Raw genomic sequence first — 19,155 nt, 5'->3', positions numbered from 1 at the left:
ACCAAGAACTTGGAGCTTGTCTGTGGTAAGATTAGCAAAAAAATTAAACTGGAGACAAGGCTAAAAGTTATTATTATTATTTTTAAAAATAAGAAAAGTTTGGCTTTGTAATAAAATAAAAGGTAAATAATGTTTATAATGATAATCAAGTAAACTGTTTGCTTCTTTTAACCCTTGAACTACTAAAGAAAAATGAACCTCAGTAGATCTACAAGAGCATTTTGATTAAAGAGGGTGGAACCGATTTGATTTTATTTTTCAAGTGTTAATATTGTAAGACTAATTTAAACTTCACTCGATACTAATTTAAACATAAAAGCCAACCCCTGACCAATGTTAAAGAGAGATCTCAAGCACTTAACTCCCCTACAATTTCACTCGACACTAATTTAAATTTTAGAGGGGTTGAGTCAGAAAATCACTCGACACTCGACACTAATTGTAAAAACTCGATGACGACAAAGCAAGCAACTAGCCAAGAGGAGAAGATCAACCTCGGGAGATGAGGCTCGAACCCAACCCGACCCGACACTTCTACTCTCCAAGTGTTTGCGTGGACGATCTTATTGATTCGAGATCCGATTAAACTATGCTGACACCTCTACGGTGAGAGATAAAAGTTTTCTAAGACCTTGCAACATTGATATTATCTCACAGGAGAAAAAGAAATAATTATTTTTCTCTTCAGTTTGTGACTTTTCCTTTGTATTAAAAAGAAATTTACTTCTTTTTTTTATAGTGAATATTTTCCTCGACAACATATAACTGCTGACACGGCGTGGCTGCGCAGGTCTAAAAGCTGCGTCCGCACGTGTATCCCACCTGCAGTGGCTCTTCTTCCCATGCTCAGGTGCATGTGCATGTGCGCGTCGAATGTTAAGGTATCAGCCAAATGGTCCGCTCGAGCGCCAAAATTTGAATTCAAATGACTTGCTTCCGCCATGTGCGTGCCATTCCCTGCCATCAGTCCCGCTCCTGATAATAATAATAATAATAATAATAATAATAATAATAATAATACTATTTCCTTACCACTCATATAATAATACTATTGATCGATTCGGCACACACACCTTTCCTCCATCCTTGCAAAAGCACAGCTGTCCCTATGTCGCCCATTGAGCGAGCAGTCGCGATCTCAAGTATTACTAAACATTATACTACGGTCTTTCACGCCCAATTACTACTTCCTTACGCCACCCACCGGCCACATTTATGGCGACGCAAATGGGGTCGTAACTTGACCCGTCACCGAAGTCACGCCGAGTAAGAAGGTCATCCTGCCCGCCTGCGGCTACCAATCACAGGTCTGGTGGATGAAGCGGGTTGAATATTATTGGTTGGAAAAGTACTTGGGATTATACATCCGCCTTGCCGTCCGATGCCAAACTGACGGCGGAGATCGAGGATGACGCCCCCTGGGCCAGGAGCCTCACCACCTCCGCCATGGACGGCCGAAGGCTGGGGTTGTCCCCGACGCACGCCGCTGCCATCGACGCCGCCGCGGCAACCTCAGCCGCGTCGTACGCCCTGGCCAGCCTGCGGTCCACGAGCTCCCCCGCCCTGGCACACGGGTCCCGCAGCGCCGGGCCCACCGCGGCCGTCAGCATCCGCTCCGCCACCGAGTCGAACGCCTCCGAGCCGGTGATCAGCTCCAGGAGCAGCACGCCGAAGCTGTAGATGTCGTTCTTCTTGGAGACCGTGCCGGACCGGAGGTAGTGCGGGTCGACGTAGCCGGGCGAGCCTAGCATCGGGTGAGCGGCCCGCGGCAGGACCGCGGCGGAGAAGCCCACCCGGGTGGATCCGAAGTCGCACAGCTTGGGCTCGAGCCGCTCGTCCAGGAGCACATTCGACGCCTTGACGTCTCCGTGCACGATCTGGAGATCGCATCCGTCGTGCAGATAGTCGAGGGCCTGGGCGAGCTGGTAGGCGATTGCCATACGCCGCGCCCACGGCAGCACTGCGCCGCCACCATCGCCATGAAGCTTCTCGTGGAGACTCCCGTTCGGTACGTACTCGAACACCAGAACTCCTCCTTCTGCGTTTTAGTCGGCGGGGAAGCAAAAACACAAACAGTTAAGGACCACCGAAAGATTGGGCGGTGACGGAGGAATCAAGGTGGGACGGGGACGTACCGCGGTCGTCGCAGTAGCCAAGAAGCCGGACGATGTAGGGGTGACGGAGACGGATGAGAACGTCGAGCTCCTGTCGGAAGGCGCGGTGGAGGCGCTCGCTGGGGCGTTGGAGCTTGAAGGCAGCCGGGGACGCGTCGGGGGCGAGACAAGCGAGGTAGACGGTGCTGAAGCCGCCCTCGCCGATCACGGCGGCGGGAGCGAAGTTGCCAGTGAGCGACTCGACCTCCGCCCACCGGAACCGGCGAAGGGCGACGTCGCCATCGCCCTTGGCCGCCTCAGGCTCCTTGCCCAGCTCCGGGTCGGTCGGGCTCTCGCGGCCGCCGCGAGAGGGTGCGTTGCGCCTGCAGATCAACCTGATGTAGGCGAAGGAAACGAGAGCTAAAGGGAAGAGTAAGGCGGCAGAGAGAAGGCCTATAATTAAGGGGAGATCCATTACTGGAAGGTGTCGTGTGGCTCTTTAGGGGGACTGTCAAAGAGAGTGTGATGGACAGCGGCGGGATTTTATAGCGCCGGCATGGAGAGCTCAATGGAATTTGGAGCTTTGGAGTTGGATTCAGCGGGAAAAAGAGAAGGAGCATTTATTTACCCTTTGCATTAATACCTACTGATCTGTGTCTGGATAGAGGAGAGAGGGTTTTGCTTGCGGGTAGTTATTGCGGTATAATGTGCGAGTACTCGTAGGACGCCACGGTTGGTGGCGACCAGCAGACGGACTTAATGTGCTTCGTGTTGCAAGCGTTGTGCACAGAGCTCCCACCAACGAATCTGGAAAAGATGGATTGTTTTGTATGGAAATAGATAACGACGATGATGGAAGGATATATCTATATATGAGTATAGCAGGCGTTGTCAGCTTCTAACACACACACAAACTCTCTCTCTCTCTCATTTTACAATGACTTAAGCTTTTGATGATTTTGGTCAGAGTGAATCGTATAGCTCGTATTGAGGGGGACATGGGTGCCAAAATTGGGTTTGTAATTGACATTGTGTCTAGATTGAGTCCAATATAGGTGTGTAATACAGTTATGAGTGCATGCGAACGAAAGGTTGACGTAAGTTGCGTAAGCTTCTTCTCACATATGCATGCATCTCAACACACACAACCACAGCTTCGCATATATGTCTTACAAATGCACGCTTTCTTTAGATGAGGATCAAAAGGACGTCTTAACCTTGCCATTGCTGCCCACTGTGAGTGCATGTTGCAGTGGTAGAGCCATGCTTGTCAGTCACCGATCCAGGTTGATGAAAGGTGAACTTTTTTTAGGTGTAGAACACAACTTTGGCAACTGCTGAAGCCGTTCATGAGAAGCTCTCTCTCTCTCTCTCGCGTCAAGTTTCTTGCAAGTGAATCGACCCAACAAGTCTTTTGGCCAAAGCAAAGATGAAGCAAACAAGGACCTCCCATCTTTCTCTCTCTCTCTCTCTCTCTCTCTGCCGTTTAGCTGGTGCCCTGGAACAAGAGGAGACATACCAGACAAACAAGGACCTTCCATCTCTCTCTCTCTTTCTCTCTCTCTGCTGTTGTCTAGCTGGTGCCCTGCAACAAGAGGAGACATACCAGATAGAACAAATGTGTTGATTGCTTCAGTCTAATATCAGTAAGCGTTAAACAAGATGCATGACAACCAACCTAATTTAGTGTTCGTGTTAATGGAGATTAACACGAAGATTCTTATTATCGGATTCGGGAGTCGATTTAGAGTCAATCAAGCTCTTATCTTACACTTGTCTCTGATTGGTGTCGGAAAATGTCGAATCCCAAACACTTTAGGTTTTGAATCTTGCAATATATGCAGGTTGGGCCCGGTGGCATGCAGCAATCGCTCCAGGTCCTAAATGTTGGGCTGGCAGCCTACAGTTTCAGCTCATAGTAGACTTGAACAGCCCATAATCCATCTCCTCACTTAATCTAACTCTACTTCATATTAGGGGGCTATGGGTGGCAAGAAAGATAGAAATCCAGAGAAAGAAATGGAAGAAAATAAGGACAATACAGAGAGATCGTTCTCAATCATCTAACAGTGCTTTCATCTCAGGTTAGATCAGATCTATAATAGATTTTTATTATAATTACTTAGGGAGAATTATGGAGGATTTAGATATGATCCTTATGTCCCAGTTATTCTCTTACGGTTGTTGCTAGGGTTTTAGGCAAGAGATTGAGAGTTGTATATTCATTATTGTGACTAGTGGATTATCTCTAGTTTGTCCCATGATTTTTATCATTCACATCGAAGGGATTTTTTACGTATATCTTGATATTCTACTTGATTATGATTTCATTTACTTTCGTTACGTTATATATTAATATTAATTTTTATATAAAATTTTATATCTCTTTATATCCCATCACTAACACCGACGCTTGAGGAAAGAAAGATAACTACACGTGTCTCCATCACAGGTCGCCTCCACACGTGGTTGCGACCAACGAGGAGGAGGGGGAAAACCGAGGAGGTGAAGACCGGCGGTAGTACTTTTTCCATGAAATATTTGTTTATAGTAGTTTTAGTGGAACGACAGAAATTTGTCATCTACCTCCTTCCAACGTGAAAGGTGTGCTCTTTTTATAATCGAATAGTCGTTTCGTGTCAGTCAATAAAATAATGATATCAGATCTCATCACATACAGTCCACGAATGTAGATCAACAGGTAAAATCTCCTATCGAGTTCATGAATTCCTGGTAAATCAATTGGTTCGACGATTACCTTCATGTCATATATGAGTCAAGGAATACAATGTTTTTAATTAAAGAAGAAATACTTCAAAAGGCGTTATGTAATAATATTATCTAAGAAATCAATAATAGTTATTGAATCTGATTCTACTATCAACAGTGTTACAAAGCCTTCTTCATCCCCTCTTGAATAGCTAGCTAGCTTGTACCCATGTTTTACTCCCTGCTCCAAAGCCTTTCTTCAGTAGCTTCTTACTGTTGGGTCCAGCCCGGCTTGGACAAATTGGGCCTATTGAGCCCAAATCACTAATTAAGGTGAAGTAAGGCAAATTAGGGCATGTAGAAAAATGGAGAGCAGCGTGCAACGTGCAGGGAGCAGCGTACGTGCACAGTGAACAGCGACGACGTGCAGAGAGAAAAGAGGAGAGAGAAATAGAGAGAGAAAGTAAGGTTTCTGAGTTTTCTGCTTGGCCCAAATTTTATGTGGAGAATCCTTGCAGCAAACTCTACAATCCTAACGGTGTTGATCTGCGGTTTATAAACCTGTTATCATCATTATTGATAGTGGAAGTTTGAGGTGGACTATGGTCCCGTGGTTTTTCCCACATTGGGTTTTCCACGTTAAAAAGATTTGGACTCACTGTGTGATTGATTTATTGCTCTATTGTTTATGCTGTGCTGATTGATATTTTCATTTGGATATCAAGTTGGTATTTTGATGAGGAACCTATTTTGATACACAAAGAGGGAAAGAATTATTCCGCATTAACAGGTTTCTTCCCAACACTTACCTACTGATCCATTTTTTACTCGCTGGTTCAGAGCCTTTTCCATCCCCTCTTGAATAGCTTGGACTCCGACAAATCTCTTGCAACCACATACACGTGGAACGTAGGAGCTATTAGAATTGCTCGCCCATAAACTTACACCCGAGGGAGGAGGAGAGGAAGAAGAAGAGAGATTTGACACCATGGATCTGCTGTCTTCCTTCCCTATGCTTGCATCCTTTCCATTCCTCTTGTTCCTCATCTGGTGCGCCCATCTCGTCTTCTTCAAGGCGCGGTCGACTCCCCGTGAGCCCCCATGCGCCGGCTTCTCTGCCCCCAAGTGCTACCCCCTCGTCGGCAACCTCCCCCACTTCATCAACAACTGCGACCGGTTCCTGGAGTGGACGACCGAGCTCCTCGTTGCCTCCCCCACCGGCACCGTCACCGTCGCGCCGTTCGTGTTCACCGCCAACCCATCCAACGTCGAGCACATGCTCAAGGCGAACTTCGACAACTACCCCAAGGGCGGCGACGTCGTCTCCGCCCTCCACGACTTCCTCGGCCGCGGCATCTTTATCTCCAACGGGGAGCAGTGGAAGGCGCAGCGCCGGGCCGCCAGCTTCGAGTTCAACACCAAGTCCCTCCGCGCCTTCGTCTTCGACAGGGTGCGCCATGAGGCCGCCGACCGGCTCGTGCCCTTGCTCCGGCAGGCCAGCCGGGACGGCCAGGTGCTCGACCTCCAGGAGCTCTTCGATCGCTTCGCCTTCGACAACATCATCAGCCTGGTGTTCGACCAGGACGCGGACTGCCTCCGGCGGGGGAACAAGGAGGGCGAGCGGTTCTTTCGGGCCTTCCACAAAGCCGCGCACCTCAGCGTTGACCGGTTGAAGCTGCCCCATCCGCTTGTCTGGAAACTCAAACGGTGGCTCGACACCGAAGACGAGAGGCGGCTACGGGAATCCACGGCCGTCGTCCACGAATTCGTCGACAAGTACGTGCGGCTGAAAAGGTCAGGCGGCTGCACCAGCAGCGGGGGCGACCTCCTGTCGCGCTTCGCGGAGGACGGCACCCGAACGGACGAGTTCCTGCGCGATTTCCTATTGAGCGTCGTGCTCGCGGGCAGCGACACGACGCCCGCCGCCATCACCTGGTTCTTCTATGTCCTCTCCTCCAAACCCGACGTCGTGGATCACATCCGGGAGGAGCTCCGCCTCGTACGGGCTCGACGCTGCGAGCCCGGCGGGGAGGCGTTCACGCTGGAGGAGCTGAGGGAGATGAACTACCTCCACGCGGCGATCGCGGAGTCGCTGCGGTTGCATCCGGCGGTGCCGCTGCTGCCGAGGGTATGCGCGGCGGACGACGAGATGCCGGACGGAACGAGGGTGCGGCGGGGGTGGACGGTGATGTACAACTCCTACGCGATGGGAAGAGCGGAGGTCATATGGGGTAAGGACTGCGGCGAGTACAAGCCGGAGAGGTGGCTGGAGGTGGGGGTGTTCCAGGCGAGGAGCGCGTTCCAGTACCCGGTGTTCCATGCGGGGCCGAGAATGTGCCTGGGAAAGGAGATGGCGGTGATACAGATGAAGGCGATCACGGCGAGTATATTGGAGGGGTTCGACATGGAGTTGGCCGAGCAGAGGGGAAAGCACGATCTCTCCATATCCATGAGGATGGATGGAGGGCTTCCGATGAGGTTCCGAGAACGCAGAGGTCGCTGATGGAAACTAGGACGCCGAACGTGACAGGGTTGTGGGTTTCGTTGTTGTAGTCGGTCATCGTGCTTGTTTGACTTGATTAACTACTTCTTGTGCTACTCTTTATTCGCAAATAATAATTAATTAGATCGGAGATACGCGTTTCCAAAGTAGGGGATGACCATGAAATCGAATCTGTTTCAGGGGTGACTCTGAACCCATTAAATATATTTATGTTGCATGGTGTATGGGTTACTCTCTTAAATTTAATGCCCAATGATATATAAATCAAAATCGTTAGATAGAATTGAATCCAAAATTGATGATTGTCACTTTGGAACTTAAATCGACGATTCTCGAATTGTTACTCATATAAAGGGGATGATTTTGGTGTAACCTATATATTTTCAATGCTGTAGATCCTAAAAAACTAAGTGCTCGTACAACGTTTTATAAACCTGCTGTTGAAGAAGAAGAAGAAGAAGAAGAAGAAGAAGAAGAAGAAGAAGAAGAAGAAGGCATTTGACATTGCACTGTGTTCAAAATGGGTGATGCCAAACCCTACAAGTTTGAAGTGCTGTAGGTGTAAGACGGACATCCCACGAAGGGTGATAATTGAAAGAGAGGAAAGAGACAAACTTGGAGCAGCATGCCAGTGCAGAGCTTCCAGTCTGTCTTGTTTGTCTGACATTAGCTCCGGACTGGGCCTGGACCAGCGAGTGAACAATGGATCAGTAGGTAGAAGCTACTGAAGCGGGGATAAAGAAAAGGCTCTGGAGCAGGGAGTAAAACATGGGTACAAGCTAACTAGCTAGCTATTCAAGAGGGGAGGGGATGAAGAAGGCTTTGTGACACTGTTGATAGCAGAATCAGATTCTATAACTATTATTGATTTCTTAGATAATATTATTACATAACACCTTTTGAAGTATTTCTTCTTTAATTAAAAACATTGTATTCCTTTACTCATATATAATTGATAGAAGATTTTACCTGTTGATCCACATTTGTTGCTTCATATGTGAACGGTAATGTTGTATGCGATGATGTTTTTTATTTTGATTTTTCGTTTTTCTCCAAAGTGGTAGGTCATTACATGTGATGCCATCTGATATCATTAATATATTTGCTGACACGATATGAATAACAATCAACGAGGAAAAGAGCCCACCAATCTCCTTTGGAGGTAAATAATTGTGAATGACCGATCTAAGAAATCATTGAGGCCAATCAATCTGTTTATATAATCTATATATCGAGATACACAACAACGTTCTATCCTTTTTACTAAAACTGTTTGAATATTTTGATCATTTTATCTTTGGGACCATCTTCTTTCACCTCATCTGTATGCAATTACCTCTCTTTCGTCTTGACGCACATGTTGGCCTCACCAATCACCCCCTCTACCCCGAATAAGCATTGTCCTCGTGCCTATATACATAGGTTGGCCTCGTCGATCGTTTCCCTCCACCTGAGATGCCCTTAGGGTCTGATAAGAGTGTATGGACAATAACAAATGTGGTGTAAGAAGGGGAAAGCAGCATCGTAGGGCAAGAGACGAGGGTGGATTCAAGAAAAGGGTGCTATTTAGGAAATTCTCAAAGTTCAAGAATTTTTTTCGAGGATTTGCCAAAGAAATAATAACTCAATTTCAGTTAAAAAATATCTAAAATCTTTTTTCTTAATAAATAAAATATCTTAAGTTATATTCTTATATTAATAATGACTGAGCTAGTTGTATAGGGGATAGAAAAAATGTACTTTAAGATTTATGTTTAGCCTTGGTTCAAGTGTAATTTTATGGATAATAAAAAATGTAAGAATGTGTTGCTCTCTCAATCTTTGAGATAGAGTATGTTATGCCTACAAGTATAACATGTCAAACAATTTAGTTTTAAAGAATTCTAGTAAATCTCAAAGAAAAAAAAAGTATCAACTAAAATTAACTATGATAATAAGTCTATTAATGCAATAATAAAGAATCGGGCACACCAAACATACTAAAGTTCGACATCATTTCATTCATAGACTAGTTAATAAATTAGAAATTTAAATGTACTACTATAGTATCAAAGATTACAAAAGTTTTGATGAAAAAAAATATTTTTTTTCGAAGATAACTATTTCGAATTAAAGAAGTGCGATAAGATTAATTCAAATAATTAGAATTAAACAAAATAAAAAATAAAAAATTAGATTAAAATAAATAAATGAGGCTGAGAAGATTTATTGGGATATGATAGATTTTTTTATTATTTAAAAAATATATACTCTATCTCTTGACTAATATAAATAGGTATTTTTGGATGAATCCAAAGCACTGCATATTAAAAGTGATTCTCGTTTATTTTACTATCTTTTTCCTCCTCTCTCTCTAAGTTTTGCACAAAGTCAAAATTAATTAGAACTAAATTGACCATAACAAGTTGTGTTTTATTGATACTTGGCACGATATTACATTTTGTTCCTCTAAAGCTTATTTGCTTTGCACGATATTACATTTTGTTGATGTTGGTAATGTCTCTATTCGAGGTAACTGTTGATGGATTTCTACATATGGAAGGCAATGTCGCCGGTGCATTCTTCACTAATATTGCCTCACAAAACAACTTCAACAAGTAAAATACTTGCACCGTTGGAGAAGTAGTCCAACGCCGTGGATCAATGACCTACCGACAAACCCGAGCTTCGCCTCGTACGGGCTCGACACTGCGATGGCTCTTGCATCTTTCTATATATTGTTATTCATTTGATCTTAAATAATATTAGAATCATAAAGATTATACTCAACAAAATTATTTTTCTATCAAATTTCATAATCCTTGTGAAACAAATAGAGTTCTTGTTTTAATTATCCAAAATTGATAATTTTCAACTTTCGAGATAGGAAGAGATTGATTACCTATCATCTTTTTTTTTTTTTTTTATTTACTAGTCTTCCCATCTTTTTGAATTGATGTACTCTTGTTGATTTTCTTAGAATCAAACTTTATTACCTACTTGTTGGCTTTCTATATAATTTCAGAAATAAGAAAAAAAATAGTATAAGGAACAAGGAGTACCTTGAATCTGTAATACTTTTGATTTATCTAAGAACACTTATTTATATTAGCCAAGAAGTAGAATACAAGTTTTTAAAACCACGGATTTTAATACCGTTTCGTAATGTCTGGTACGTATCAATCCTCCAATTGACCAGCACGTGAACCGCTTGCTATCACGCAACATCAGCCTGACTATGACGAGGTGAGGTGAGGAAGAAGAGGGCGTTCGAAGAATAAAGAGAAGCATTGAAGAAGATGGAGAAGCATCAAGAAAGAATACCGTGAAGTCATCGATGCGCCATCACTAGCGTCTCGCTAAACTTGAGCCCGTTGAATCTCGACGTGAACTTATCTTTGACTTTTTTTCTCGATCCTGATCTGGTGCTACCCTCCCTCGACGATCTTAATCTAAGAGGTAATAGGGAGGAGAGACATACCTCTTTGGAGGGGGAGCTGGAGGCGTAAGGATCAGGGGAGGCGATGATGGGACTAACGGAAGAGGTGGCCGCGAGGAAGGCAATGAAGACCTCAGCCTTCTTCATCTTCGAATGGTCTCCTTTGTCCACTACTGCCACACGAAGAACCTTCCGATGTCCATGTCGCTTTCTTCTCCCCACCTCCTTGATGTTGAAGGTTGTAGATGAGGCGACTGTTCGGTACGTCGTATCTTTTTATATCTTTATATATTGATTTTTTTTATTTTTATAAAAAAATAATATATATTTAGTATCGTTTGGTATTAAAATTAATATTTATATTTTTTTAGGGATACTGTTAGGTATACCTTGATGTATCGCTCAGTATACCATAATGTACCGTACCGAACAAAACTCAGTATATTAGTACGATACAAAATTACAATCATTGCTTAAAATAATTAAGAAATTTATTATATCCTAATAAATCTTTTCACCATCAATTATTTATCTTAATCTAAATTTTTTTATCTTTTACTTTTATCTAATTTTAATTATTTAAATTAATTTCATCATAAAGAAGCTAATTGTCAGACCGGCAGATGTCGCCTGAAATATTTATGAATCTGCCATTTGTCGAAGCCTAATTCTTAGAGAAAGTCTCGAACCAGCCCAAGACCAGCTATCAATTGGTTGCTCTCAAGCCCACGTAGGGAGCCAACTCGTGCTCTCCTTGTGTACATCAAAAGAAAGCACGACCTTCTAACACACACACATACACACACACAGTTTTCTCTTCGGATCACCATGATCGAGTGCAAACAGATGGAATGCACTCCGGAGTTCCTAGTCCACCACAAACATGTCCACCGCATCATGTTAGTCTCCATGCAAAGGTCATGCATGCCCTTCTCTATCCTATCTTCTTGCACCCCAGCATAATGCTAGTTGTCTGCTATGATAATTCTGACGTCTTTTCTAAGCTTAATAATCTTACCTGGTGCTTTGTTCTTCAGAATCTCTTTACCAGCAGCTGCATCACAGCCATGCATCTATCCCACCACAAGCAAACAAGAAGTTGAACTTTCATCGACAGCATCCATTGTCGCGTGCAAGAATGAACAAGGAGATGTCTACTCACTAACACCGAGAACGACGCATTGCTATCATAAACTGTGTGGAATTTGCCAAAAAAGCAATGCTCGAAAAGATTGATAGCTACGTTTAATTGCATGGCAGCAACTTAACACACTTGCACTGCTTTCCTTAATTATTGTCCTCCTCGAACAAAAAACTCGGAGGACTCCATTACTTCCTCAGCTTTACTCTATTTCTTTTTTTACTTTGAATGAGAATAACAACATGTATAGACACATTTTAAGTTTCTTTTGTCTTTCTGACCCCATTTTTAATTTGATTTCAGGAAAAAAATCTGACTCCAGTAATTTCGTTTTATATTAGAATTATAAAAAGAAACTTAATTTGGTTTGTGAGGATTTGATGAGATTATTAGCATTGTCTTGAATTTAGATTTAATAGATTACTGGATCAATTATATTATCAAATAACATTCTGAAAATTTGCATGATCAATTAATATTAGTAATCCATCTAATATTTTAAGTTACATATATAAGATTTATTTATTTAAATCTTATTTTGAAAATATTACTTCTAAGAGATAAAAGATGAGATGTAAAACAATCCTATAATTTTAAGTGATAATCCATAATCTAATAAGTATTATGGCATATAAAATATAACTTCCTCGTCTCATCATCTTTTCCTTTTATATATATATACATATCATTGTCTTGATGATCATGAATACTTGGAGTCTTGGACATTTGCCGATCGTTATATTTTTTTTTATAAAATAGGCTATGAGCATCTTTTATTTTTAAATTAAAATGAAAAAAGAGACATGAAATGCATACATTTCTCATTTCTAGAAAATTGCTCAGCTAAGTCGAATGTGACGGTACTCAAAACATCAACAAGTCGAGTCTATTTCAGTAAATCAAATCGGTGACATGTAATCGTACCCTAAAGAGTTGACAAATTATTTTTTATTCCATCTAAATTATATTATTTTTATGGAGGAATTGAGTCAGAGTGTGATCGAAGGGTTCAAATTCCACGTTCCCAATCCGATCACAACGACACGTGGCTCGTCATTGATCTCTCTGGCGATCGACGACGGTGCGGTGAGCATGGAATGATGCAGATTAGGGCCCCGCACCCCCCGAGTGGGACCCGCGGGCGGTCCCAGCCGCGACCACACTGTCGCCGCGGGGGCGTGCATGCACATGCTCGCCACATCACGTCGTACGTCTTTGATGCGCACGAAGCCGTCGCGTACACTGAACCCAGATGATTCCTAAGAGGCGTCGCCGTCTCATCCAGGAGGGCGGTTCGGTCATTCCACTCGCCGCGGAGGGTGGCAACGAAGGACATTTTTGGACGTCCAGCAACCTGAGCTCACCGAAACCATGGCGGTGTCTCTGTCCTCTTCTTTTACCTCTGCTGCTGCTGCTGCTGCTGCTGCCGCCACACGGCAGCATCGAGAGCTGAGAACGAAAACAGTTCCTCCACAAACAAAAGTCAGAAGGGGAGGAGGTTGGGCATCACAAACGGCATAGGTAGTCCCCTTGCAGCCTCCACGTTTTCCCATGGAAAAAGCACTCTGTATCCTCTTCATTACTGCCTGCAGTAACCTTTGGTGATTTGAGTACAGTGTCGCCGAGTTGGGACTCCACCTTACTTCACCTTCCTCTCTCTCTCTTCCTTCTTGGTCTTTTCCAGTCTGGAATCTCACCAATGTGTAGTGCTACCAAGAAAGAGAACGACGGCAAAAGCATACAGCAGCAGAGATCGAGAAGTAGAGAGAGAAGCTGTCTCTTCATCGTGATCCAGAAGCAGAGATGGAGCTGTGTGCGCGAGCTTATTCGACCCATGTCCTTTCTTATTCCGCGACAGATCAATAAATATGACGACACCGTGAGCGTCATCGCCCATATATGTCTGTTATGTTGTGTTACACCTATGATGCCACTCAGGTAACGATGAAGGTGTAGGAGGAGGTAAATGTATGTGACGTGAGAGACGAAGATGCACGCATGGGACAAGGTAGGATTTGGACGTGGATGTTGCGTTGGTGACAGAATGTATGCACCGAGAGGAAGGAGGAATTGAGAGGGCTAAGATACCAAATCTACTGAACCACGGCCAAGAAGGAACCTGCTGCAGTAGTCGCTGCTGCCGATGCCGTCGTCGATGCGTTCCCGCCGCCGCCGCCGCCGCCGCTCACGCTCTGCCTCTGGAACTGTATCTCGTACTGCATCTTGCTGTCCTCGTCGTCCTCAGTGTCGTCGTCGTCCTCCTCATCTTCGTGCAAGTTATTGCTGTCGGGCTCGTCCACCTTATCAGGGTCATCCATCACCGGTTGACGTTGCCTTCGCTCCATCGGCTCCTTCACGATGTCTTCTGGCTTCGAATGCCGCAATGAAGTGATTGGATCACGAGAGTGTATGGGAAATAGCTGGTGAGAGCAAGTGAGCCTTGCTACTAACCTTCTTCATCGCTTCTTCAAAGAAGGTGGGCCGATGTCCTCCTTCGCTCGTTTGCACTTGTGCACCATCGCGACCTTCACCGCCCTCAGCATTCCCACCATTACTGTTTCCGTTATCGTTGCCACTGTCGCCCGGGGTCTTCGTTGCAGGCCGCTGTTGGTGCTGTTCTTGTGAGATTGGCTCCTGCTGTGGTTTGACTCCCACACTGCTACTGCTAGTGCCGCCGCCGCTACTGCCGAGCAGTTTCTTGCGATAGAGTGCGTCCAATTGGTGGAAGTAAGGACAGGTCTTGGAGTCCTCCGGCCGTTTCCTGTTGCCCTCCTTCACCTTCTTGAAGTACTTGTTGATGTTCTCCCACTTCTCCTTGCATCTCTTGGCACTCCGGTTGTACCCGAGCCGCTGCATTCCCGTGGAGATCTCCTCCCAGAGGGGACCCTTAGGGCCGGAGTCCTGGTAACTCGACTCGAGGCTGCTCCGTAGATCGATGAGCGCATGGACCTCCGCCTTTGGCCACCTCGAGGACGACGTCGGCTCGAAGCTCCCGCTGCCTTGACCCTCCGGAGCCTCTGAACTAATCGGCGCCATCTGTCTCGCCGATGACTGCTGAGCATCACGTTGCTGCTGAGGTGGCTGAGCTTGTTGCGGCAGGGTTGGTGGCGGCAGAGTGTGCGACGGCTGTGGAGGACGGGGTGCGATGGAGGCGGCGGCGGCCGGCGTGGCGGCCAATGGGATGGATTGACCGCTGATCTTTTGAAGATAGGAGACGACTGCGCTGTCTCGGGACGCCGCCATGGCGCGCTCTTGGACCAGCAGCTCCTGCTCCCGGCTGAGCCGCGACATCTCCTGCAGCCGCCACGCCTCCTCTCGTTTCATCCGGTCCTGCTCTCTTTTGTCGATCGCGTCCAAGAAACTCTGCTGCATGGCCTCCTGCCGCTCCATCACCTGCTTCATCAGCCCTTCGAAGAAGGCCATCATCTGCCGCCTATAACGAGCGCTCCCTCGATGCTTTCTCTTGCGTCCTTTCCCGACCCCACCAGCCTCTTCGGTGTCCGCGTCGTCCGACTCCGACGACGAAGAGGATGAAGAATTCGACGAGAAGCCGAGCCCGGCTGCAGCTGCGGCGGCAGCAGAGCTCGAGACTCCTTGTGCGCCGTGCTCGGGGACGACACTGGTCGGCATGGTCACGGGCGGTGGAGCTCCGCCGGAGATGGGCGAGACTTGAATTCTAGTACCCGAGGGGCCCGCCATTCCGGTGGTGAAGCTAAAGGGGGACGACGTGGCAGCAGCTAGGGGACGTGCGGCGATCGCAGCCGGCGTGGTGGCGCCTCCCCCGCCGGTGCTATGGAGGGCCTCGAGCTCGCTGTAGAAGCGGTAGGTCTTGCCGTCCTGGCGGCCAGCCCGGCCATCCTTCTTGCGCTTGTAGTACTTGTGCACGTTCTCGAACTTCTCCTTGCACTTCTTGGCGCTCCTCTCGTAGCCCAACTCCGCCAGCTTCCTGCCCACCACCACCACCAACCAAACACGCTCACCAACCTATCAAAAACGACTCCCAATACCATGAAGAAGGAGAATTCCACGGACTAAACAGACCGAGAACAAGAAGGAGGTAGGAGGAGGAGAAGAAAGAGATGAAAACAAGACCATCATGCCGGCATACACCCACACAAACGGCATCTACACCGAATCACCCGCCGATTGTGACCTGAACTAATAATATAAATTAGGTAAAGGAGAAAAGGGTTGCGAGAAGGAAACTGAAATTAAAAACGAAGGCGCCTCGATGGTTGCATTAGGGGAGTGCGTACTTTTTTGAATGTTGGTTAGGTTGGGATTGGCGTAGCGGAGGCATCTTTCATGGAACTCAGGGAAGAAATAGTTGTAAACAGGAGGAGGATAAGGTAGTGGAAAAGAGAGAGAACAAGGCATGAATAGGGCACGGGAGAAGGAAATAACCGACCCTCCCTCTCGAAGTTATTGGTTCTTCTTCTTGCCAGAACTACTTGAAGCTCTACATCACCGCTACGGATCCAAACGTAGATCGGTACACAACTATTTATGGGAAATTCTCGGAGTGGTGAAGTAGCACATCACAAAGCATAGTACCAAAAGCAGGTGATCTGTGTATCCATGGACGAGAGCAGCAGAGCTTTAGGCTCCACATTTCGGAGGGAATTCCGAAGAATTTAGGATCGTTTTACCTGGAGACTTCTTCCCACAGAGGGCCCTTAATGGTGGCATCGCGGAATGCGGCGTCCATCTCGGAGCGGATCTTCAGCAGCGCCAGCGTCTCCTGCCGCGGCCAGCGGTTACCGGGCGCGCCGCCGCGCTCGGCATCCTCGTCCGGGAAGCCGCCGCCGGCCACCGCGGGACCCATCTCGTCGAAATCGGCGGCAGCGTCCTCCGGCGGCGGGCGACGACTGCTGATGGGGGAAGCGGCCTCCGCCAACAGCGGCGGCGGCTGGAGGAAGGTGCTAGCTCTGTGACCGGCCGTCTCCGAGGAAGGCCCCCCGAATTGTGACCCTCCTTCCTGCTGCTGCTGCATGGTTCTGCAGTAACTACAGTGTTAGGCAGCTACAGCCTGTCGTTCTCTTGCCAGTAACAGGTATGGAATTCTCTCTCTCTCTCTCTCTCTCTCTCTCTCTCTCTCTCTCTCTCTCTCTCTCTGTGTGGGGTGGGAGGAGAGGAAGAGAGGATGGTGTGTAGGGGATTGGAGGAATCAAAAATTGGAAAAAAGGAAATCAGTACATGGAGTGAAAAAAAGAATAAAAAAGATGGGAGCAGGTACAACTGGAAAGAGAGAAAGATAGGTAGAGAGAGAAAGTATGCTGTCAAAGATATATATAATACCATACACAAAATGCACATACTTACACATACTACAAAAAAAATAAAGATGGAAGAGAGAAAAGGGGAAGAGAAGGCAAGGAAGGAAAAGAAAAGAGATTGGTAGAGAGAGGATTAGCAGTACATGTAGGAAGCTAACATATTGTTGTAGTAAATTATATACCTTACTCTTCTGCCACTCACATTAATTAAGTGATTAAAGGTTGGCACACAGGTAAACAAGAATCTAACACAACCTCATTGAGTACAACTCCAGCTAACACAGTTTGAAATGGTGGGAGAGTTGGGTCCCTGTTCCTCCAAAGGGGAATTTTAGTGTAGATTTGGGAGATCTTTTGTCTTTAGAATAAGGCATCTCTTCATACTTGCAAGCGTTTGTTTGATGTGCAGACAAAATAATCTAACACAAAATTCTCATTTTTTTAGATTAGGTAAGAGAAGGAGAGGAGACTGTGAAGGGAAGGGAAGGGAGACAAGAGCACATTGTCACCGCTGGAAGTAAATTGGGTCTCACATGAGAGGAGGAGAACGTGACGGGAAGAACCTACACCCATGCAGTCCCCACAAAATATAACCCTATACACATCTTGTCACCCTACGATTCTCTCTCTAATTATTTATTTATTTATTTATTAATGTATTAAAATTCATATAAGCCTAATACAATCACTGTCGGTCTGATCATTACTGATCAACATCTCTACATTCTTCCATGATTTACAAGTCAATTTACTACTGATAGATAGATAGATATGAATAATCTTTCATTCCAAAAATTAAGTATATAGAAAACAAATATATTCTTAATTGTATTCAAATCTTCCCTCAATTATTCCTTGTTACCGACTACCTATATCCACATATTAAACCTCTAATTTACCCAGCTAATTCCAGAGAGAGAGAGAGAGAGAGGAAGCAAGGACGAAGCTTCATAACCTACTATTTGTTTGCCTTTGTGTGCACACAAGATTGAAACTTACCGTGGGGATATGAACAGGGAAACAGTTCAATCCAGTTACGGCAAGGAATCTCTTGTTCTTGTGCCTTTGGATTCTCTCCACTGATTAGAGGAAGAAAGATAAAAAAAGTTAAGCTTACACTATTTACCTCCTCATCGGACAAGCAAGTTTGCCTCGTTTGTCCACCTCCTCCTTGTTTACTAGAACGAGTTTATTGAGGATTTGAAATCTTATTTTAGATTCAAAATATTAATCTGTATATTCTTTCCCCATCATATCCTTACCTCCTTAGTTCTCTTTCATAAATTGATTATTTTATGATCATAATTATCTCATTTGTTGTCCTCCTCACCTCGAAGACGGAAGAAACTCGTTGCGATAGAAAACGATGACTTATCGAATGGGATGTCTCAAAATGATTGGTCTATGATGCCTAAAATTGTTTGGTATACATATGGATCAATACGACTATGGTATGATCTTGATGGAAGAGACTCTCGATGATGCATCAAATTATATTACTGTCTCATACAGTGTCGAGGGGACCAGATTGAACCTTGGGATGATGGGTGGTGATGGGCCCGTCATGTGGCCACTGGGCCGGGCTGTAGCTTTTAGTGATGCAGATGGGTTCCACTGAGTTCTTAGGACCACAAACTAGAAGTGAGAGGGAGAGTGGTGGGGATGTGGGACTCATTGGCACATAAATATGAACTACTGATCCAAAATAAATAGTTTTAGATGTTAGATCGATTGTGATACTATTATTATTTATCACGATAAAATAATTGATGCAAATTGATGTGAGTCTGACTGCCTATTAGCAGACATGTTGGAGGCATTTCCTGGTGTTGCAGCAGGACTCATCTCAATCATGTTGAGGCATTTCCTGGTGGAAAGGAGCTTGCAGTAACTGGTTAAAGGACAGGAGGAGGATGTGGTAAAAGGTGTGATGGATTTAAAGCTTGATGATGGCACATCACCCCAAGTGTCGAAGCGGCTGACACTTCAATGGGACAAACAAATATACCTTTGCC

General features: G+C 45.5%; 3 protein-coding genes across 5 annotated transcripts; 1 reads left to right on the top strand and 2 right to left on the bottom strand.

Moving 5' to 3' along the window:
• Positions 1–1,009: 1,009 nt before the first annotated feature.
• Positions 1,010–2,687, bottom strand: LOC135652198 (salt tolerance receptor-like cytoplasmic kinase 1). The gene is made up of 2 exons (XM_065172986.1): positions 2,136–2,687; positions 1,010–2,038 (listed from the first exon to the last, which is right to left on the bottom strand). The coding sequence occupies exons 1-2, from the start codon at positions 2,566–2,568 to the stop codon at positions 1,359–1,361; spliced, it is 1,113 nt and encodes a 370-aa protein (XP_065029058.1). The 5' UTR covers positions 2,569–2,687; the 3' UTR covers positions 1,010–1,358.
• A 2,957-nt stretch (positions 2,688–5,644) lies between these two features.
• LOC135652779 (cytochrome P450 CYP94D108-like) lies at positions 5,645–7,435 on the top strand. The gene has a single exon (XM_065174015.1). The coding sequence runs from the start codon at positions 5,791–5,793 to the stop codon at positions 7,303–7,305; it is 1,515 nt and encodes a 504-aa protein (XP_065030087.1). The 5' UTR covers positions 5,645–5,790; the 3' UTR covers positions 7,306–7,435.
• A 6,420-nt stretch (positions 7,436–13,855) lies between these two features.
• LOC135652126 (trihelix transcription factor GTL1-like) lies at positions 13,856–17,451 on the bottom strand. 3 transcript variants are annotated; one of them, XM_065172848.1, is made up of 3 exons: positions 16,514–17,448; positions 14,316–15,810; positions 13,856–14,233 (listed from the first exon to the last, which is right to left on the bottom strand). In XM_065172848.1, the coding sequence occupies exons 1-3, from the start codon at positions 16,855–16,857 to the stop codon at positions 13,958–13,960; spliced, it is 2,115 nt and encodes a 704-aa protein (XP_065028920.1). In that variant the 5' UTR covers positions 16,858–17,448; the 3' UTR covers positions 13,856–13,957. The 3 variants fall into 3 exon arrangements, with proteins under 3 accessions (XP_065028920.1, XP_065028921.1, XP_065028922.1); XM_065172849.1 differs by having other exon boundaries at positions 14,091–14,229; positions 16,514–17,449; XM_065172850.1 differs by having other exon boundaries at positions 14,092–14,226; positions 16,514–17,451.
• Between the last annotated feature and the right edge of the window lie 1,704 nt (positions 17,452–19,155).

Source organism: Musa acuminata, chromosome BXJ3-11 (assembly GCF_036884655.1).
Source record: "Musa acuminata AAA Group cultivar baxijiao chromosome BXJ3-11, Cavendish_Baxijiao_AAA, whole genome shotgun sequence".
Lineage (NCBI taxonomy): Eukaryota > Viridiplantae > Streptophyta > Magnoliopsida > Zingiberales > Musaceae > Musa > Musa acuminata.
This window is presented reverse-complemented; position numbering and strand designations above follow the sequence as displayed.